The 19,732-nt window shown below is 65.7% G+C and overlaps 1 protein-coding gene across 2 annotated transcripts in view; it reads right to left on the bottom strand.

Moving 5' to 3' along the window:
• Positions 1–18,486, bottom strand: part of FES (FES proto-oncogene, tyrosine kinase) — a 31,099-nt gene extending 12,613 nt beyond the window's left edge. Inside the window, exons 1-9 of one of the 2 annotated variants that reach the window (XM_054043124.1) lie at positions 18,472–18,486; positions 13,649–13,765; positions 10,669–10,948; positions 8,367–8,540; positions 6,591–6,687; positions 3,912–4,095; positions 1,925–2,062; positions 395–514; positions 120–242 (exon numbers count right to left, since the gene is read on the bottom strand). In XM_054043124.1, the coding sequence (XP_053899099.1) occupies positions 120–242; positions 395–514; positions 1,925–2,062; positions 3,912–4,095; positions 6,591–6,687; positions 8,367–8,540; positions 10,669–10,893 (1,061 nt within the window). In that variant the 5' untranslated portion in view covers positions 10,894–10,948; positions 13,649–13,765; positions 18,472–18,486. Of the gene's footprint in view, positions 1–119; positions 243–394; positions 515–1,924; positions 2,063–3,911; positions 4,096–6,590; positions 6,688–8,272; positions 8,327–8,366; positions 8,541–10,668; positions 10,949–13,648; positions 13,766–18,471 lie in introns of those variants that run through there. The other variant, XM_054043126.1, reaches the window with a different exon arrangement.
• Positions 18,487–19,732: the final 1,246 nt, after the last annotated feature.

Raw genomic sequence — 19,732 nt, 5'->3', positions numbered from 1 at the left:
ATCCAGGTCATATCCCGCACCTCCCCACTTCTGGGGCCCCCATCTCACCGCTCCGGGGGCCCCCATCTCACCGGTCCCTGCCCCCCCGTCTCACAGCTCCCTGCCCCCCCCCGTCTCACCGCTCCCGGGGCCCCATGCTCCGCTCCTCGCCCAGGAGCTCGGCCTGCAGGTCCTGGACGCGCTGCCCCTTGCTGCTCATGGTCTCCATGGCAGTGGCTAGTTCTTCCTCCACGGCCGTCAGGCTGCAAGAGACAGCACCAGCTAGCCCAGGGGTCCCCTGCCGGGCCTGACCCCCCCGGGAGTTCGGGAGCCAGCCAGTGGCTGCCCAGGGCCCAGTGCTGCAGCCCTCCCAGGGCCCCTCATGTCCCGGTGCCCACCCGTGCCCAGTACACACGTGTGCTGCACGCTCTCTATCGTCAGCTCGTTCAGCTGCAGCTCGCCGGCCTCCAGGTTCTCGCTCTCCTCCAGCAGGCTCTCGTCGAAGGTCACCCTGGGTGGGATCTCGCTCACACACCTAGGGGGACAGTGCTCTGAGCACGCCTGCAAGCAGCCTCCGGCCCTGACTGCGCACACAGGCCTGGGGCAGGAACAGGGAATCCATGCTGCCTTTCTGTGCCCTGCCCTGCCCTGCCAGCGTCCACCCCAGGAGGGCAGGGCTCTGACAAAGGGGGAATTGTCCGGCCTGTTTATGAATCCTGTGTGTGCCAGTTTCCCCCACACTTGGCAGTGCTGCCCAGTGGGGCAAATGTGCTACGTTTGCTCTTGGGGGCAGCACAGGCCATGAGGGGAGGGGGAGGCTGTCTGGGCGGGGACTGGGACCTGCTGAAAGCGACCCTGCAGCAGTGCAGAATACCAGAGAGACCAGGACCTAGCAAACCATCCCAGCAGGAGGAGGTGCCCCCGAGAACGGGGGCCTGAGCTGGGACAGGCAGGGTACAGAGTGGGCTCTGGGGAAGTAGCTGCTCTCCGCTGGCACTAAGGAGCCCAGGAGCACCAGAGTCCGATGGGGGGTTGCTGCAGCCTGGCTGGGGCATTGCGCTGGAGTGGCCAGAACGGATGGTGCTTTAACCTTGACTTCCCTGTGCTGTTCTGAGGCCTTCCAGCGCACCAGGAGCCCTGCCACTCCTGGCTGGATGAATCAGAGAATCACAGAATCATTGGGTTGGAAGGGACCTCAGGAGGTATCTAGTCCAAACCCCTGTTCAAAGCAGGACCAACCCCAACTAAATCATCCCAGCCAGGGCTTTGTCAAGCCTGACCTTAAAAACCTCTAAGGAAGGAGATTCCACCACCTCCCTAGGTAACCCATTCCAGTGCTTCACCGCCCTCCTAGTGAAATAGTGTTTCCTAATATCCAACTTAAACCCTCAGCCTCTCCTCATAAGTCATGTGCTCCAGACCCCTAATCATTTTTGTTGCCCTCCACTGGACTCTTTCCAATTTTTCCACATCCTTCTTGCAGTGTGGGGCCCAAAACTGGACACAGTACTCCAGATGAGGCCTCACCAATGCCGAATAAAGGGGAATGATCACATCCCCCGATCTGCTGGCAATGCCCCTACTTATACAGCCCAGAATGCTGTTAGCCTTCTTGGCAACAAGGGCACACTGTTGGCTTATATCCAGCTTCTTGTCCACTGTAACCCCTAGGTCCTTTTCTGCAGAACTGCTGCCTAGCCACTCGGTCCCTAGTCTGTAGCAGTGCCTGAGATTGCCTTGATCCCTGCCAAGCGCCCCAGACTCTGCTCCATGGGACTCGCAGGGGGAAGCAGGCAGCTGGAGCCCAGGTTGCAGGGAGGCTGTGGGCCCCACCAGAAGGCAGAGCGGAGTCCTTGGGAGCAGTTCCCCCAGGCGGCTGTTCAGAAGCGGGGCGTAGCTCCGAGCCTGTGGGTGCGGGGGGGGGGGGGGCGCACAGGAGCTGTACCTCTGCTGCTGGAGAAAGCTGTCATATTCTGTGGCGGGGTCGATCGCCTGGATGGCGTGGGTGATCTCCTGGTGCATGGAGCCCATCTCCTCCTGAACCACACCGCTGACCTCGGCGTACTCCTGCAGAATCTCCTTCCTGTGGGGCACAGGCACCAGAGCTCGGACCCCAGCCAGGCCTGCCATAGACACCGCCGGGAGCCCTCTCCCCTCGTGGCCTGTGCCTATGGGAGGGTGAGCCCCATGGGGCACCTGCACACGAAGCCCTGAACCCGACTCCCCGAGTCTCACCCCGTCGGCCCCAGAAACACGCCTGATCCTCCCATGACTGTGAATGCAGCTGCAGTGGGAGCTCGCGGACTGAGCGTGCTCATGTGCACTTGGCAGCTGCAGTACTCTCTGTGCCCTCCACTCTGCCTGCACCCCTCTGGGCCCTGCCCGCCTCCTCCGCCCTGCACCGGGCACCCCTCTCGGCCCCTCAGCTTCACAGGTTCTCATGCAGCCCCAGGCCTGAAGAACCCCCAAGGCAAGTGTCCTCAGTGGGTCACCTCTCCCCGCTCGGCAGGACAGTCAGCAAGGCCAAGCAGCTGAGCATGTCCTCATTGTCCCCTGCAGCATGGCCTGTCGCTGCTGGCCACCCTCACCGGGCCTGAGCCAGGTTCAGCCGGGACCACGTCTCTGGTGACTGAGACCCCAGTCCCCCTAACCCCATCACCTCAGAAATTCCCTTCACCTGCAACCCTCCCGCCATCGCCCGGGGGCCACACCCCCACAAGTCCCCCTCACCTGTGCCCCTCCCCCCATCGCTCGGGGGTCACACCCGCACAAGCCCCCCTCACCTGTGCCCCTCCCGCCATCGCCCGGGGGCCCCACCCCCACAAGTCCCCCTCACCTGTGCCCCTCCCCCCATCGCTCGGGGGTCCCCACAAGCCCCCCTAACCTGTGCCCCTCCTGCCACTACCTGGGGGTTTGACTAAACGCAGCAGTGTGCCCCCCTTGCTGCCTGCCCCCCGCAGTGGCCAGCCCATGGCGCACTTCGCCCCTTGCATGGGGCTTTGAGCGACCTCGCCCCCAGGCACTGTGGCAGGGTCATGATGGCTGGGCTGGGCGCCCCGACCTGCAGGGCCTTTGGCAAGTCCCCCTGAGGCCCGGCTGCCTTGCGCTCAGCTCTCGGGGCCCCAGCCCCTCCCACCAAGCCCCTGGGCCAAGGCAGATTTGAAAGGCATCTCAGTGACTGAGGGACCCCTAGGGAATGGGTTGGGGGGTTGGAGTGGGGGTTTGAGTTGGGGGGAGGGTGGGAGTGGCAGGGGTGTGAGCAGTGGGGGCTGGGCATGCCAGCGGCAGGGGTGAGTATGCCAGCGGTGGTAGCAGGGGCTGGGTATGCCGGCAGTGGGGGCGGCGGGGGCTGGGGATGGTGGGGGCGGGAGCTGGGGATGCCGGTGGCGGGGGGGATGCTGGCGGCAGGGTCTGGGGATGCCGGCGGCGGGGGTGGGGGATGCCAGCGGCAGGGGCTGGGTATGTTGGTGGCAGGGGCTGGGGATGCCGACGGCGGTGGCTGGTGATGCCGGTGGCGGGGGGGGATGCTGGCGGCAGGGGCTGGGGATGCCGGCGGCGGGGGTGGGGGATGCCGGCGGCAGGGGCTGGGGATGCCGATGGCTGGTGATGCCGGTGGCGGGGGGGATACCGGCGGCGGGGGCTGGGGATGCCGGCAGCGGGGGTGGGGGATGCCAGCGGCAGGGGCTGGGGATGCCGGCGGCGGGGGCTGGGGATGGTGGGGGCGGGAGCTGGTGATGCCGGTGGCGGGGGGGATGCTGGCGGCAGGGTCTGAGGATGCCGGCGGCGGGGGTGGGGGATGGTGGGGGCGGGAGCTGGGGATGCCGGTGGCAGGGGTGGGGGATGCCAGCGGCAGGGGCTGGGGATGCCGATGGCGGTGGCTGGGGATGCCGGTGGCGGGGGGGGATGCCGGTGGTCGGGCACGGGGTTCTTACAGGACGAGCGCCATCTCCTGGTGCAGGCCGTGCAGGGAGCAGTGCAGGGTGGGCAGCGCCTGCTGGAAGTACAATGTATGGTGCAGCTCGGCGGCCTTGATGGCCAGCACGTACTGGTTGTGCAGGGCGTAGAGCTTCCACAGGCTCCGCACGTACTTGTCCTTGGCCTTGTCCCGGTCCTTGTCTGGGGGGAGAGCGGCAGCTGGGGAAGTCCTGGGAGAGGCGCCCCAGCCCGATTCCCCATGGCCCCTGACGGCGGGAAGGGCGCGCTAGCGTAGCCAGGTGTCCAGTGTTTGACTGGAACTCCCGGTCGAAAAGGGACCCTGGCGGTCAGGCCGTTAAAAGTCCGGTCCGCGGCCCAGCAGGGGCCTGGGGCTAAGGCAGGCTCCCTGCCTGCTCTAGATCCACGCGGCTCCTGGAAGCAGCCGCCAGGTCCCTGCGGTCCCAACGTGCTGGGGCAGTCAGGGCCTGGGAGGCTCTGCGCGTTGCCTCTGCATCGAACGCCGGCTCCACAGCTCCCATTGGCTGGGAACTGCGACCAATGGGAGCTCCGGGGGGCGGTGCCTGCGGGTGCGAAGGCAGCGTGCACCGTTCAGAACCGCCTGGCCGCCCATGTGCCTAGAGGCACCCCAACCCCCCGCATCCCAACCCCCAGGCCCAGCCTGGAGTCCTCTTCCACCCCCCAAACCCCTCATCCTCGACCCCACCCCCAGCCGGAGCCTTCACCCCCCCCCCCCCCCCCCCCCGCACCTCAACCCCCTGCCCCAGCCCAGTGAAAATGAGTGAGGGTGTTGGAGAGCGTGGGACGGGGGGATGGAGCAAGTGGGGTGGGGCCTCGGCGAAGGGGCAGGGCAGGGCAGGGGTGTTCGGTTTTGTGTGATTAGAAAGTTGGGAACTCTAGGGAGCGCAGCCCGGGGGACTGGCCAGCGGGGTCACGGACCCGCACAGCAGGGCGATTGGGAAGGTGTGAGGAAGTAGGATTTTCCCTTGTTATGTTGAATGTGAGTCTTACTGTTTTGCATGAATGCCGTGTGTGCCTCAGTTTCCCTGTGTATCGCACCAGTGTCCAGGTGGTGGGAATAAGCGTCCGACCTTTGTGCGGGTCACTCCAGCTGCCAGCACAGATGCTGTGGCCACCCCTTCATAACCTGAGACCCAGGAGGGGGATGCGACCAGGTGACTCTGGCCTGGGAACCGAGACAAAGGCCGGAGGAGGAGCAACCGGCAGGGTAGGGACCAGGCAGCTGGAAGCGTCAGGCAGCTGGCTTGGGGCGCAGGGGACTCTCCTCCCCCCAAGATGGACTTGGTTGAAAGTCACTGATTTCTGTGCTAAGAAGTTCTGCCTTACACTGTGTTCCTGTCGACTAATAAACCTTCCATTTTACACTGGCTGAGAGTCTCGTCTGACAGCGGAGTTGGGGTGCAGGACCCTCTGGCTTCCCCAGGACCCCGCCTGGGAGGACTCGCTGTGGGAAGCACATGATGGGGTAGGGGAGGCTGAATGCTCCAGGATCAGACCCAGGAAGGTCGAAGCTGTGGAAGCTTCTTGCCTGGAGACAGTCTGCTCAGAGAGAGGAGGCTCCCCCAGAGTCCTGCCTGGCTGCGTAGGGAGCAGCTCCAGAGCGTCGCCCGGGGACTCCGTGACAGAAGGGCCTTGCTGGCAGCCGGAGCCAGGGGGTGGCAGAGCCGCAGGGAGCTTGGGGGTCAGGCCTGGCCTCAGGCAGAACAGCCCCATTGCTGGCGTCCCGAGCATGCTCGGTGCCTCCCTCAGTGTCACTCACCCCAGCTCAGGCTGGGAGCAGCGTGGGGCAGGGGTGGGGCTGGTGTGACGAAGTGGGGGGTTTTCTTGTTTTCTGTGGGGTTTCAATGGTTTGCATGAGGAGGGGGTGGGACCCAGTTTCCCTGGGTGTTACTGGTTTAACGAGGTGAGGGGAGAGGGAGTGTGTTTTGCAGAGGACTGGACAGAGGACTTGGGGACCCAGTCGATGGCCGGGAGGATGGATACCCCAGCGACCGGTGACCTGGTGACCTGGTGACCCGGAGGCCCAGCTGAGGAGACGCAGCCGGTTATGGCCAGTGGGCAGACAATGGGCTGCAGAGTGAGGACCCAGTGACCTAACCAGCCGGTTCCAGCCAGAGGACAGAAGCGAGGAGAGGAGGCCCCGGTTTACGACCCTGTTTACCTGGAGAGAAGACAATGGACAGAGGCGGGGCCTGGGGCCGGTGATCTCAGATGCCCAGCTGGGAGCAGGGGGGCTCTGGGCTGGAGAGGGGGAGCAGGCAGAGCCCACCTGGATGCAGGGGAGACTGGGATGTGCTGGGCTGAGGGAGGCCAGGCCTGAGGCCCTGAGAGTTTCCTGTGCTGTGTTCAACTCTCAATAAACCCTCCTGTTTCATGCTGGCTGAGAGTCGCTCCGGTCTAGAGAACAGGGTGGCATCAACCCCTTCGGGGGTGGAGGCCCTGGGGGTCCAGGGCGAGTGGACTCCCTGAGGAGGCCCACAGCTAGAAACAGGTGTGCTAGGGCCCCGAGAGGTGCGGCTCCAGGAGGTGGAGGGGCCTGACCCCGAGAGAGAGTGGACCCCCGAGAAGGGCTGTCTCACTAAAAGGGGCACCCCCCACGGACCGCCCGGGGCCAAGAGTGGGCCCGATCTGGGAGTCCGTGACAGCCGGGCACCCACCTTTGCTGGCCTCCTGGAACTTGCGCTTGGCCTGGGCACTGTCCCGGGCCATGCTCCGGTACTGCGACTTCAGCTTCTCCAGCTCCTGCTGGCTCGTCTGTGAATGACACAAACACTCGGTGTGAGGGGTGTAACCTCCTGTGCCCCACAGCAGGGGCTGGGCAGAGCCCCAAGGGAGGTGCCTGCGGGGCAGGACAGAGACCAGAGGGGTGACTGGGTTGTTGGGCAGAGGCCAGGGCAATGAGGGGGATGGGCAGAGCCGGGGGAGGCCGTGGGGGGCGCAGGCAGAGCCCAGGGGAGATAGTGGGGGGCGAACAGAGCCATGGTGGGGGTGGGCAGAGCTGGGGAGAGGCCATGGGGGGGCAGGCAGAGCCCGGGGGAGGCCGTGGGGGGCGGCAGAGCCCGGGGGAGGCTGTGGGGGGGCGGGCAGAGCCACGGGGGAGGCAGGCAGAGCTGCGGGGAGGCTATCAGGGGGCGGGCAGAGCCCGGGGAAGGCCGTGGGGGGGCAGGCAGAGCCACGGGGGAGGCCGTGGGGGGGCGGGCAGAGCCCGGGGGAGGCAGGCAGAGCTGCGGGGAGGCCATGGGGGGGCGGCAGAGACCGGGGGAGGCTGTGGGGGGGCAGGCAGAGCCATGGGGGGGGCGGGCAGAGCCGGGGGAGGACGTGGGGGGGTGGCAGAGCCCGGGGAAGGCTGTGGGGGGGGCGGCAGAGCCACGGGGGAGGCCGTGGGGGGGCAGGCAGAGCCCGGGGGAGGCCGTGGGGGGGCGGGCAGAGCTACGGGGGAGGCAGGCAGAGCTGCGGGGAGGCCATGGGGGGGGCGGGCAGAGCCCGGGGGAGGCCGTGGGGGGGCAGGCAGAGCCTGGGGGAGGCAGGCAGAGCTGCGGGGAGGCCGTGGAGGGGCGGGCAGAGCCGGGGGAGGCCGTGGGGGGGCGGCAGAGCCTGGGGGAGGCAGGCAGAGCTGCGGGGAGGCCATGGGGGGGGCGGGCAGAGCCGGGGGAGGCCGTGGGGGGCGGCAGAGCCCGGGGGAGGCTGTGGGGGGGCAGGCAGAGCCACGGGGGAGGCAGGCAGAGCTGCAGGGAGGCCATGGGGGGGGCAGGCAGAGCCCGGGGGAGGCTGTGGGGGGGGCAGAGCCATGGGGGAGCGGGCAGAGCCACGGGGGAGGCCGTGGGGGGGCGGGCAGAGCCCGGGGGAGGCTGTGAGGGGGGCGGCAGAGCCCGGGGGAGGCCGTGGGGGGGCGGGCAGAGCTATGGGGGAGGCAGGCAGAGCTGCGGGGAGGCCGGGGGGGGGCAGAGCCCGGGGGAGGCTGTGAGGGGGGCGGCAGAGCCCGGGGGAGGCCGTGAGGGGGGCAGAGCCATGGGGGAGCGGGCAGAGCCACGGGGGAGGCCGTGGGGGGGCGGGCAGAGCCCGGGGGAGGCCGTGGGGGGGCGGGCAGAGCTATGGGGGAGGCAGGCATAGCTGCGGGGAGGCCGGGGGGGGCGGCAGAGCCCGGGGGAGGCCGTGGGGGGCGGCAGAGCCGGCAGAGAGGTGGCCGGAGCCACGGGCAGCGCTTGGCTCCTGGCAGTATATCCCACGCCTGGCTCAGCGGGCAGCCTGGGAATGAGGGTGCCAGGCTGCAGTTGCCCCGGGGAAGAAGGGCGACTCCCAGGCGAGGAAACACCCGACCCCATGGCAGAGAGGGCCTCACCCCTGCCACTCCACACTGCCCACAGCTCTGTGGGGCTGGCCGGGCGCCCTGGAGCAGCCCCAGGGGTGGGGGGGTCGCTGGGGGCCCTGCCTACCCTGACGTAGTCCTGGTTCAGCTGCTGCCACTGCTCGCTGTAGGCCTTGCGGAGCTGCTGCTTGTCGCGGATCAGCAGGCTCAGCTTGTTCAGGGGCCCGGCGGCCAGGTCCTCCGCGTGGCGCCGCAAGATCTGGCTCAGCCCCTCCGTCTGGCTCGCTAGCACCCACCAGCACTGCCAGGAGAGGGGAGAGCTCAGCGGGGCCGGCAGCATGGGGGAGCTTGCGGGGCTGGGAGCACAGAGGGGAGTGGGGGGGGGCTGGGAGCACAGAGGGGAGTTGGGGGGCCTGGAAGCACAGGGGAGCTGGAAGAAAAAGAGGGAGCGATGGGGGACTGAGAGTGGGGGGGAGGCTGTAGCGTGGAGGCAGAGGAGCTCGTTTGGCAGAATATGGGGGAGCCCAGGGGAGGGCAATGGGGGAGCCCGAGCAGACTGTGGGGGCCCAGCTGGGATTTGGGGGTGACTGAGATCTCTGGGGTGGCAGGTACATACTGGGTCACCCCAGTGTCCCATGAGGTCTCTACTAAACGCCAGGCTCCCGCTGGCTGCTCTCCTTGCGAAATTGCAGTGCGGCTCTGGGACAAACTGGGACTGTTCTTAATGTAACCTTTGAATGCTGCGTGGGGAGGCTGGCTGGGACGGTCTGCATGGGAGATGGGAGACTGGCCGAGGGAGGATACGCTGGACAAAGGCGGCGGGGTGGGGGTGGGCTGGGTGAGAGACGCTGGAGGGAGTTGGAGTTGGTCAGGAGCTGGCTGGTGTAATAGAGGGGAGCCCAGATGGGACTCTGACCCCCCTGGGAGCCCAAGCTGGACCTAACTGGGGGGGTCCTGTTGTCTGTGCCTGCAAGACCTGTTTTGGACTCTGTTCCTGTCGTCTAAATAAACCTTCTGCTTTGCTGGCTGAGAGTCCTGGGGAATCGCAGGGAGCCGGGGGGGCAGGGCCTCGTGTCCCCCACACTCCGTGACAGGCTACCACGGCAGGAGCTCCAGAGCTCTCCTGATTGTGATGTGGCCTGGGCCTGGGCCTGGGCCTGGGGCTGCGCTGTCTGTCTGTGTACATGTGTCCTGTGCCCTTCAGGGGCCACGGGGGCGTCCATTGAGTCTGAGCACAGGACTAATCAAGTGAGCGTAAAGTCTCCGGTCCGCCCGGGCCGGGAAACCCAAGCGGCAGGGGCTAGCTGGGTGGCAAGTGCAGCCAATGCAGCTTTGGATGTCTGTAGAGACAGACAACGCCTGGATCCTTCCCCCGAGGACGCAGGCGGACAGCGGCTTGCCCAGGAGCAGACGCTCGCAGCCCAGCCTGGCTGTCGTGCGATGGAAGGGTCTTGGGGGAGCGGCTTCGCTGATGCCATGACGTGGGTTGATTAGCGAAGTCTGGGCTCTAGCTGTGAGTTCAGCTTTGACACGGAGCCCTTTGTTCCCACTATTTCTGCTTGTTCTCCTTCGAGTCTGTGAAATAGCCCACAGCGCTGGGTACCGGCGGGAGGCGTCACAGCAGTGCTGCGGGTACCTGCTGTGCTGCGCCCAAGGGCACCCTTAGGGATGGGCTCCAGGCCACCCCACACTCAGCAGCACCTCTGCAGGCCCAGCCTGGCCCGGCTCAGAGTAAAGCCCAGGGGGGCTTTCACCTGCCTTTGCACCTCCTGAGTCTGGCCCACAGCATCAGCTAGAGCCCCTCAGAGCTGCAGCCAGTGCCTTCCCCCCAGGGCCTGGGGCAGCCAGAACCGAGCACAGGGAGGGGCCCAGGGTCCTGCGATGGCCCCACAGAACTCAGGGCCCTGGGTGTGCTGGCTGATGGGAATGGGCCTTCTGAACCCTTCCGCAGCTGGGGCCCCTCTCTGCTAACACCCGCCCCAGGAACAGGGAGGTGCAAAGGGGTTTCTGTTGCACCCACACACGCCCTCTTCTCAGGGTCTTTGGAGCCAGCACGAACCACAGCCCACAGCGTGCCAGCTCCCCCGGCCCCTTTGCCTCCTCCAGCTCGGCTTGCCAGGCCGTGCCCGCAGCGTCGCCCGGGCCCTTTGCCTCCTCCAGCTCGGCTCACCAGGCCGTGCCCGCAGCGTGCCAGTGACCTGGACTGCACAGCGCACTGCCGCATGCACAGGGACCTGAGCTGGGAGCAGGTGCAGATGGGCTGCCGTTCTCCAGGGGACCCATTCGGCTGGAGACGGGGCTGGCCCCAGCCCCTCTCATGTCTAACTGAGGCTGCAACACCTGGCGTTCCGCTGCCCAGGGGTGAGGGGGCTGGATGGCTGCAGGGTCTGGGCATACAGACCTGACCCAGCCTGGGGCAGGCTTCCTACCTCGCTGATCTGGCTTTTGTAGTCTCCTGGCAGGGGCTGCCGGAAGCCCTCCTGCTTCTCCAGCTGGCAGAACGTGTTGTGCAGCAGGGCTGCGTACTCCCGGTCGCTCTTGGCTCGCTGCACCATCCACTTCTTCATCAGCTCCAGGAGGCGCAGCTCAGAGTCCTGCAGCTGCAGCAGGGCGCTGTGCACCTGGGGGCCGCACAGCTCTGTCCCGAAGCCCATGGCGCTGGCTGCCGAGAGCCGGCTCCTCTCCCCCAGACCGCAGGCGGGGGCGATGCTGTTGGAGGCCATGAGTAGAACAGTCACCAGAGAACACCCCTTCCCCTGGCACTGTGAACCATACGCCAGGCCACTGCCCTGTGCCCCGTCCCCACGCCCGCTGCAGCTTCCCCTGGGCGCTGTGTGACCCGTACGCCAGGCCCCTGAGCCACTGCCCTGTGCCCCGTCCCCACGCCCGCTGCAGCTTCCCCTGGGCGCTGTGTGACCCGTACGCCAGGCCCCTGAGCCACTGCCCTGCGCCCCGTCCCCACGCCCGCTGCAGCTTCCCCTGGGCGCTGTGTGACCCGTACGCCAGGCCCCCGAGCCACTGCCCTGTGCCCCGTCCCCACACCTGCTGCAGCTTCCCTGGCTTATTTGCCTGTGGTCAGGTCCCCTTTGCATTTTCCAGGCTCACCTCTCCCGCATTGTTTTTTGGGAGGGTCTGAATAGTTCCACAAAGTCCCCAGTGCACTGCTGTCCCAACACCTGGCTGTGCAGCCCTGGGGCAGGGGGTTTAGGACACAGACCCCAAAGGGGGATCTGGACAAGCAGCCCTGGCAGCAGGGGGATTTGGGGCACAGCCTCCATCGGGGGATCTGGCCACGCAGTATGTGGCTCAGTGACCACCCTGGGCTGTGGGTTCCGGGGAGACGTGACCGGCTGGACGGTAGCGACACTTGGATACAGCCCCTCAAAATCTGATTTGCAAAATGGATTCAAATCGGGCGAAGGGTGTTAGCCTCATGTGTGAGCAGCCCGGGCTGGGAGCCGCTCTCCGGGAAGGGCTGCTCCGAGGTCACAGAGGGAGGAAGTGGTGGGTCAGAAATAGACTCTGGTTTTGCTGCTACTTGCTGAGCCCCAGAGCGAGCGAGCAAGGGAGCCCCACGCAGTGCGTGGGGGGATGCTCCCCTCCCCCAAGCCACCAGAGTCTGGGGCGAGGGGGCTCCAGCCCGAGCGATGGACACACTGGAGAGGGAGGCACCCAACTCAGCCTCAGAGGGGGGCAAAAGGCGGCAGTCCTTGGCTCTCCAGGGAATACTGCAGGGCTGGGCTGAGCCCCCCAGCGCCAGGGCAGGATGAGCTGGGGACAGCAGGGGGGCAGGGTGTGCTGTGCCTCAGCAAATTTGCAGATGACACTAAGCTGGGGGGAAAGGTAGATACACTGGAGGGTAGGGATAGGGTCCAGAGGGACCTAGACAAATTAGAGGATTGGGCCAAAAGAAACCTGATGAGGTTCAACAAGGACAAGTGCAGAGTCCTGCACTTAGGACGGAAGAATCCCATGCACTGTTACAGACTAGGGACCGAGTGGCTAGGCAGCAGTTCTGCAGCAAAGGACCTAGGGGTTACAGTGGACGAGAAGCTGGATATGAATCGACAGTGTGCTCTTGTTGCCAAGAAGGCTAATGGTATATTGGGCTATATTAGTAGGAGCATTGCCAGCAGATTGAGGGAAGTGATTATACCCCTCTATTCGGCACTGGTGAGGCCACACCTGGAGTACTGTGTCCAGTTTTTGTCCCCCCACTACAGAAAGGATGTGGACAAATTTGAGAGAGTCCAGCAGAGGGCAACAAAAATGATTAGGGGGCCGGGGCACATGACTTACAAGAAGAGGCTGAGGGAAATGGGCTTATTTAGTCTGCAGAAGAGAAGAGACTGAGGGGGGATTTGGTAGCTGCTTTCAACTACCTGAAGGGGGGTTCCAAAGAGGATGGATCTAGACTGTTCTGAGTGGTGGCAGATGACAGAACAAGGAGCAATGGTCTCAAGTTGCAGTGGGGAAGGTCTAGGTTGGATATTAGGAAACACTATTTCACTGGGAGGGTGGTGAAGCACTGGAATGGGTTCCCTAGGGAGGTGGTGGAATCTCCTTCCTTAGAGGTTTTTAAGGTCAGGCTTGACAAAGCCCTGGCTGGGATGATTTAGGTGGGGTTGGTCCTGCTTCGAGCAGGGGGTGGGACTAGATACTTCCTGAGGTCCCTTCCACCCCTGATATTCTATGAGTCTGTGATTCTTGGAAGCTGTGGCGAAGGGCTGGGATCCCAAGGGGCTTAAGGTGGCCGAAGCTCTGGGGGGCAAGACCTGGCCCCAGGGGGCTGAGGGGGGAGAGCAGTTCACCAGCAAGTAACAGGCGAGCAGAGACACAGTCCAAGGGGTGAGAATGTGGGTGGGCAGTACCTGCCAGGGGAGTACCACTGGTACCCCAGCCCCGGGGGCAGCCTGAGGCCCAGTCCAGCCCAGCCCGGTGCTGCATGGACATTCGCCACTGGGTCAGGAGGCAGCGCCTCTGTATGGCGCTGAGGGGTCCTGTCTATAAGGCACCATGGGGCAGTGAGCCCCCAGCTCTCCCCTGGCATCTCGGCCACAGTCACCTGCTGGCATAGGGCCCTGAGGAGAGGGGCCGGAGCTGCCGTGGCCGCTGGGGAGGGGAAACCAGACTCTCCTGCAGAGCCTGGTGGGCAGGGCCCGGGCTGGGGTGCAGAGCGAGGCAGAAAGGGAGACTCAGTCTGACCCTCTACCCCTGGAGCCAGCTGGGCGGGAGTCGTGTCCCCAGCGCTGCCCCCTCTGCACTGAGGGCTCAGGAGGGGCCAGAGCTCCCGGGGGCAGGGGTGACAGGAGGGGCTGGGCGCTCCGTGCCCCATGGCTGAGCCCTTAGCCCGGGACAGGGCTGTGAGAAAGGGCAACCCCCCCCCCCCCGCCCCAAGTGCTGACTCACGTATCTGCAGCCTCAGCTCCCGGGAAGCAGGGGAGTCCCGGTGAATCCCTTGTGGCGCTGGGCTCCCTGGACCCACGCAGGCAATCTGTCACTAGCCTGGCTACTGCATAACCCCAGCTGAGAAAGAGGAACAGGAAACACTGCACTGACCAGCAAACCATTGCAAGACTTCCCACACTTCCTGCTCCCCTCCCAGCCCGCCAGCGCCTGGCTGCGCAGTCAGCCCCCCGCAGAGAATAATGGGGCGGGGGGGCCGGGGAGCACCCTGGACCTCGCCAGACCTGCCAATGCCCCACCTGCTCCAGGGGAATGGCACTGTCCCACCTGCCCCCTCTGGCTTTTTTGCCACCCCGAGCACGGCAGACAGGCTGCCTGCGGGAGGTCCCTGATCCTGCAGATTTGGCATACCCACCACCGAATTACTGGCGAATCCGCGGGACTGGCGGACCTCTCGCAGGCGTGCTGCCGAAGGCTGCCTGACTGCCGCCCTCGCAGGGACCGGCAGGACGCCCCCCGCGGCTTGCCGCCCCAGGCATGCACTTGCTGCGCTGGTGCCTGGAGCCGCCGCGGACTGGGGGAGGCTGCGCTGAGGCGAAGGAAGAGACGGGAGTTCCTTGGTGCTTCAGGGAATCCTGCTGGGCCCCACAGCCCCAGGGCAGCGGGAAAGGGGGAGGAGCAGGGTGCACTGTGCCCCCAATGCCCTCCTTCTTCAGCCCCGAGCCTCCATGCCACCCCCAAGCACTGCTTCAGCCCCATCCCAAGCCCCAGACAACTAGACAGCCGCACTCCCTGCCGAGAGCCAGACGCCCCGTGGGCCAGGGCAGCCCAGATTCCTGCAGGCTAGTCCCAGGGCTCGGCCAGTCCAGGGCTACATAACACAGCCCTCCCCTGCTCCCCCAACGGGGCTCGCCGGGACCCTCCCAGCCTGGGCCTGGCCAAACTCAGCCCTTTCTGTAACCCCTCCCCCCACTGGCCCCTCTTCAGTCACCCGGCCTCTCACTGGCTCCAATGCGTCCACCTGGGACCAAGGAGCCTGCAGCTGGGGGCGGGACCCTGGGGGCAGGACACCAAGGACCCAGAGCCGGATCCTGGGGGTGGGACGCTGAGGGCCCAGAGCCCAGGGCAGGATCCTGGGGGCAGGACACCGAGGGCAGGATGCTGGGGGCAGGACACCAAGGGCCCGGAGCCCAGGGCAGGATCCTGGGGGCGGACACCGAGGGCAGGATCCTGGGGGCAGGACACCGAGGGCAGGATACTGAGGGCAGGACACCAAGGGCCCGGAGCCCAGGGCAGGATCCTGGGGGCAGGACACCGAGGGCAGGATGCTGGGGGCAGGACACCAAGGGCCCGGAGCCCAGGGCAGGATCCTGGGGGCGGACACCGAGGGCAGGATCCTGGGGGCAGGACACCGAGGGCAGGATGCTGAGGGCAGGACACCAAGGGCCTGGAGCCCAGGGCGGGATCCGGGGGGCGGGACGCCGAGGGCAGGATCCTGGGGGTGGGATGCTGAGGGCAGGATCCTGGGGGCGGACGCCGAGGGCAGGACACCAAGGGCCCAGAGCCGAGGGCAGGATGCTGGGGCCAGGATGCCGAGGGCCCGGAGCCCAGGGCAGGATCCTGGGGGTGGGACGCTGAGGGCCTGGAGCCGAGGGCAGGAGCCAAGGGGCGGGACGCTGAGGGCCCGGAACCCAGGGCGGGATCCGGGGGGTGGGACGCCGAGGGCAGGATGCTGGGGCCAGGATGCCGAGGGCCCGGAGCTGAGGGCAGGATCCTGGGGGCGGATGCCGAGGGCCCGGAGCCGAGGGGCGGGACGTTGAGGGCCCGGAGCCCACGGCAGGATCCTGGGGGCGGGATGCCGAGGGCCCGGAGCCCAGGGCAGGATCCTGGGGGCGGACGCCGAGGGCCCGGAGCTGAGGGCAGGAGTCGAGGGGCAGGACGCCGAGGGCCCGGAGCTGAGGGCAGGAGCCGAGGGGCAGGACGCCGAGGGCCCGGAGCCCAGGGCAGGATCCTGGAGGCGGACGCTGAGGGCCCGGAGCTGAGGGCAGGAGTCGAGGGGCAGGACGCTGAGGGCCCGGAGCCCAGGGCAGGATCCTGGGGGCGGACGCCGAGGGCCCGGAACCCAGGGCAGGTTCCTGGGGGCGGACGCCGAGGGCCCGGAGCCCAGGGCAGGATCCTGGGGGCGGGACGCCGAGGGCAGGATCCTGGGTGTGGGATGCCGAGGGCCCGGAGCCGAGGGGCGGGACGCTGAGGGCCCGGAGTCCAGGGCGGGATCCTGGGGGCGGACACCGAGGGCCCGGAGCCCAGGGCAGGATCCTGGGGGCGGGACGCCGAGGGCAGGATCCTGGGGGTGGGACGCCGAGGGCAGGAGTCGAGGAGCAGGACGCTGAGGGCCCGGAGCCCAGGGCAGGATCCTGGGGGCGGATGCCGAGGGCCCGGAGCCCAGGGCAGGATCCTGGGGGCGGACGCCGAGGGCCCGGAGCCCAGGGCAGGATCCTGGGGGCGGGACGCCGAGGGCAGGATCCTGGGAGTGGGACACCGAGGGCCCGGAGCCGAGGGGCGGGACACTGAGGGCCCGGAGTCCAGGGCGGGATCCTGGGGGCGGACGCCGAGGGCAGGATCCTGGGGGTGGGATGCCGAGGGCCCGGAGCCAAGGGCAGGAGTTGAGGGGCAGGACGCTGAGGGCCCGGAGCCCAGGGCAGGATCCTGGGTGTGGGATGCCGAGGGCCCGGAGCCGAGGGGCGGGACGCTGAGGGCCCGGAGTCCAGGGCGGGATCCTGGGGGCGGACACCGAGGGCCCGGAGCCCAGGGCAGGATCCTGGGGGCGGGACGCCGAGGGCAGGATCCTGGGGGTGGGACGCCGAGGGCAGGAGTCGAGGAGCAGGACGCTGAGGGCCCGGAGCCCAGGGCAGGATCCTGGGGGCGGATGCCGAGGGCCCGGAGCCCAGGGCAGGATCCTGGGGGCGGACGCCGAGGGCCCGGAGCCCAGGGCAGGATCCTGGGGGCGGGACGCCGAGGGCAGGATCCTGGGAGTGGGACACCGAGGGCCCGGAGCCGAGGGGCGGGACACTGAGGGCCCGGAGTCCAGGGCGGGATCCTGGGGGCGGACGCCGAGGGCAGGATCCTGGGGGTGGGATGCCGAGGGCCCGGAGCCAAGGGCAGGAGTTGAGGGGCAGGACGCTGAGGGCCCGGAGCCCAGGGCAGGATCCTGGGGGCGGACGCCGAGGGCCCGGAGTCCAGGGCGGGATCCTGGGGGCGGACGCCGAGGGCAGGATCCTGGGGGTGGGATGCCGAGGGCCCGGAGCCAAGGGCAGGAGTTGAGGGGCAGGACGCTGAGGGCCCGGAGCCCAGGGCAGGATCCTGGGGGCGGACGCCGAGGGCCCGGAGCCCAGAGCAGGATCCTGGGGGCAGACGCCGAGGGAAAAGCTCGCTGGGCTTGGCTCAGTTCAGTGTCCGAGCACAGAAGGGCCGGGGGGCTGGGCAGAAAGGAGGGTTTCCCGTGGCCAAGCACTGAGGCTGCTGCAGAACTTACCCCAGACAGGAATTAGCCGTCTCTGGCTCAAGGCCAGGACACGCCGTTTGGAGCCAGCTTTCACTCTGAGCTGTCAGGGCCTGGCTACGGGCTGGAAAGCGAGGGGCAGAAGCACCATCTGACCTGGCAGAGGCCCGGCATAGACGTGAGCTGCTGGCGCATCCGGCTACCACGCTGCCTCCGAGACAGGCTGTCACGGGCCAGGTTGGAGCTGCTCAGCTGGCCGTGGCCTTGCAGAGCCAGATGGAGGAAGGAGGCCAAAGACCCTGCGCGAGGTGCGGAACCTGCTGCTGCACTGAATCTCTCTCTGCCGCCGGGCACCTGGAGAGCAAGCTGCTGCTAGCCAGGAGGATGGAAGCTGAACAATACTAGGGAATGGGGGAACCAACACTGAACCACCTCCGTGGTCTTAAATGGAGCCAGTGAGTGGAGACTGGCTCGCCGAGACAGTGGATGAGCTACCAATGGCTTTAGATTTCACTATGGCTACTAACTAGAACCAGTGCCAGCGACTTGAAGGAGTCTGACCAGTTCAATCTGTGGAGTTTCCTTGTCAGGACGTGGCCCAGGAGAGACAAACGGTTGTAGGCAATTGATTGACAGCGACTGAGCTGTCCCGTGTTGAGACCAAGGTCTCAGAGGAATTTGAAGTAGGAACAACTAAGAGACGACCGAGGGACGGGGAGGGGGGGTATGATAGAGGTCTATTAAATCATGACTGGTGTGGAGAACGTGAATAAAGACGTGTTATTTATCCTTCTCATAACTCATGAACTAGGGGTCATCAATGAAATTAATGGGCAGCAGGTTTAAAACAAACAAAAAAGTATTTTTTCACACAATGCACAGTTAACCTGTGGAACTCCTTGCCAGGGAATGGTGTGAAGGCCAAGAGTAGAACAACTTTCAACAAAGAATTCGATACATTCCTGGAGAACAGGTCTATCAATGGCTATTAGCCAAGATGGTCATAGCTGCAGCCCCTTGCTCTGGGTAGGGATGGATCACTTGAAGTTGTTCTATTCTGTTCATTCCCAGCGCCGGCAGACAGGATACTGGCTACGTGGCCCATTGGTCTGACCCAGGCTGGCCGTTCTTAGGTCTGGCTCCCTGTTCATTTGCTGAATGTTTCTGACAAGTGGAAAATAGTCAGAAGGGGGCCCCAGGCTTGTGCCGTGTGGAGGAGAGGTTACTGGCCTTATGGGAACTCGAGTTCCTCAAGCCAGTTTGTCGGGGGAGCTCCAGCATAGCAAGTGTGCACAGCGGGGCACTCGCGTGTTTAACAAGGGCATACCGTAGCAGGAGACACCGCTCAGCTCCTTCTCGCCCGCAAAGCCGGAATCTCTGCCGTGGAGGAGGAAGCGGCTGGGAGGAGGGGCAACCCTAGACACAAACCATCTCAAAAAACTCTGGTTAATGCCAGGGAAGTAACCTCTCTTCTTCAAGCGTCTGTCCCTAAGGTGTGTGGGGGATTCCCAGCTCTGGTGCGCTAGGAGACCCCTTCAGTGTGTTAGCCCCCTTAGGGTCACACTCTCACTGGGGTCAGCCCCTTGGCTCCACCACCTCCTGGGACCGACCCTTGGAGCCTTCAGCCCCCCTGCTTCATGCTGTGAGCTCCCCTGAGTGAATCCACCCGAGAGAGAAACGTGCACACCCGAAAGGAGCATGTTCCCTAACTTCCTTAAACTGGAGTGACTCAGCAGCGCTGTAAAAGCAGAAGGGTTTATCAGAAGGCTGGAACCCAGCGTAGGACATCCTTAGTTAACATACAGAACGGAAAGTTACAGTCTGGTCCAGGAGCCCAGAGCCCTCTGACCCCTCTTTAGACCCAGCCCCCGCCCCCCTTAATGTCACCTGGCCCCTCCTCAGTCCTTTCTCCTTGTTCCAGACAAACATTGTCAGCTGGCCTCCTCCTTAGCCCTTTGTTCTCCAGCTGGTCACATGGGGCTGGCTTCCTGTGGAGGGTGGGTCATCCCATTCCCTGGCCCTTAGTTGCTAGGTGCCAAATATCTGGGCAATTGGAGTGGCTATTGTCTTCTCAGACTTCTATTGTCTTCCATCCATGGGCTTGGGGCGCAGGCCCCAGAGAGCCACGTGTCTGTCACACGCAGATCTCTGGGTCTCTGCAAAGAGTAACAACTTTTCCCCTCCACCTAGTTAACCAGGCACCATATAGGGGAAACCGAGGCACACACAATATTTCATACAAAGTATTGTGAAAAATTCCCACTCCAGTACATTGTGCTCCACCACAGGAGCCTCTGTGAGGAGGTGCATCCAGCACAGTTTGGAGGACAGCAGAGCCCAAAGCAGTGTAATCTCTGGAGGCATCTCCCGAGAGCAGCCCCTGGTCCGTATCCCCACTCCCTGGGGCGCACCACCCAGGGCAGGTGGAGGGTCCAGGTCTCCACAGCGGCCCAGGCTCCCTGGGTAACTCCACCTTCCAGCCTGGCTGGGGAGGGAGGGAGGAGCTGGGGGGGGAAAGGAGGAGCAAGAGTGAGGTCATGGAGAGGAGCCTGGCCTCATGGCGAGCAGGGGCTAAAGCCCACCTCAGC

Source organism: Malaclemys terrapin, chromosome 10, assembly GCF_027887155.1.
Source record: "Malaclemys terrapin pileata isolate rMalTer1 chromosome 10, rMalTer1.hap1, whole genome shotgun sequence".
Classification (NCBI taxonomy): domain Eukaryota; kingdom Metazoa; phylum Chordata; order Testudines; family Emydidae; genus Malaclemys; species Malaclemys terrapin.
The sequence above is the reverse complement of the archived record's forward strand: the minus strand, read 5'-3'. Positions and strand labels throughout refer to the sequence as shown.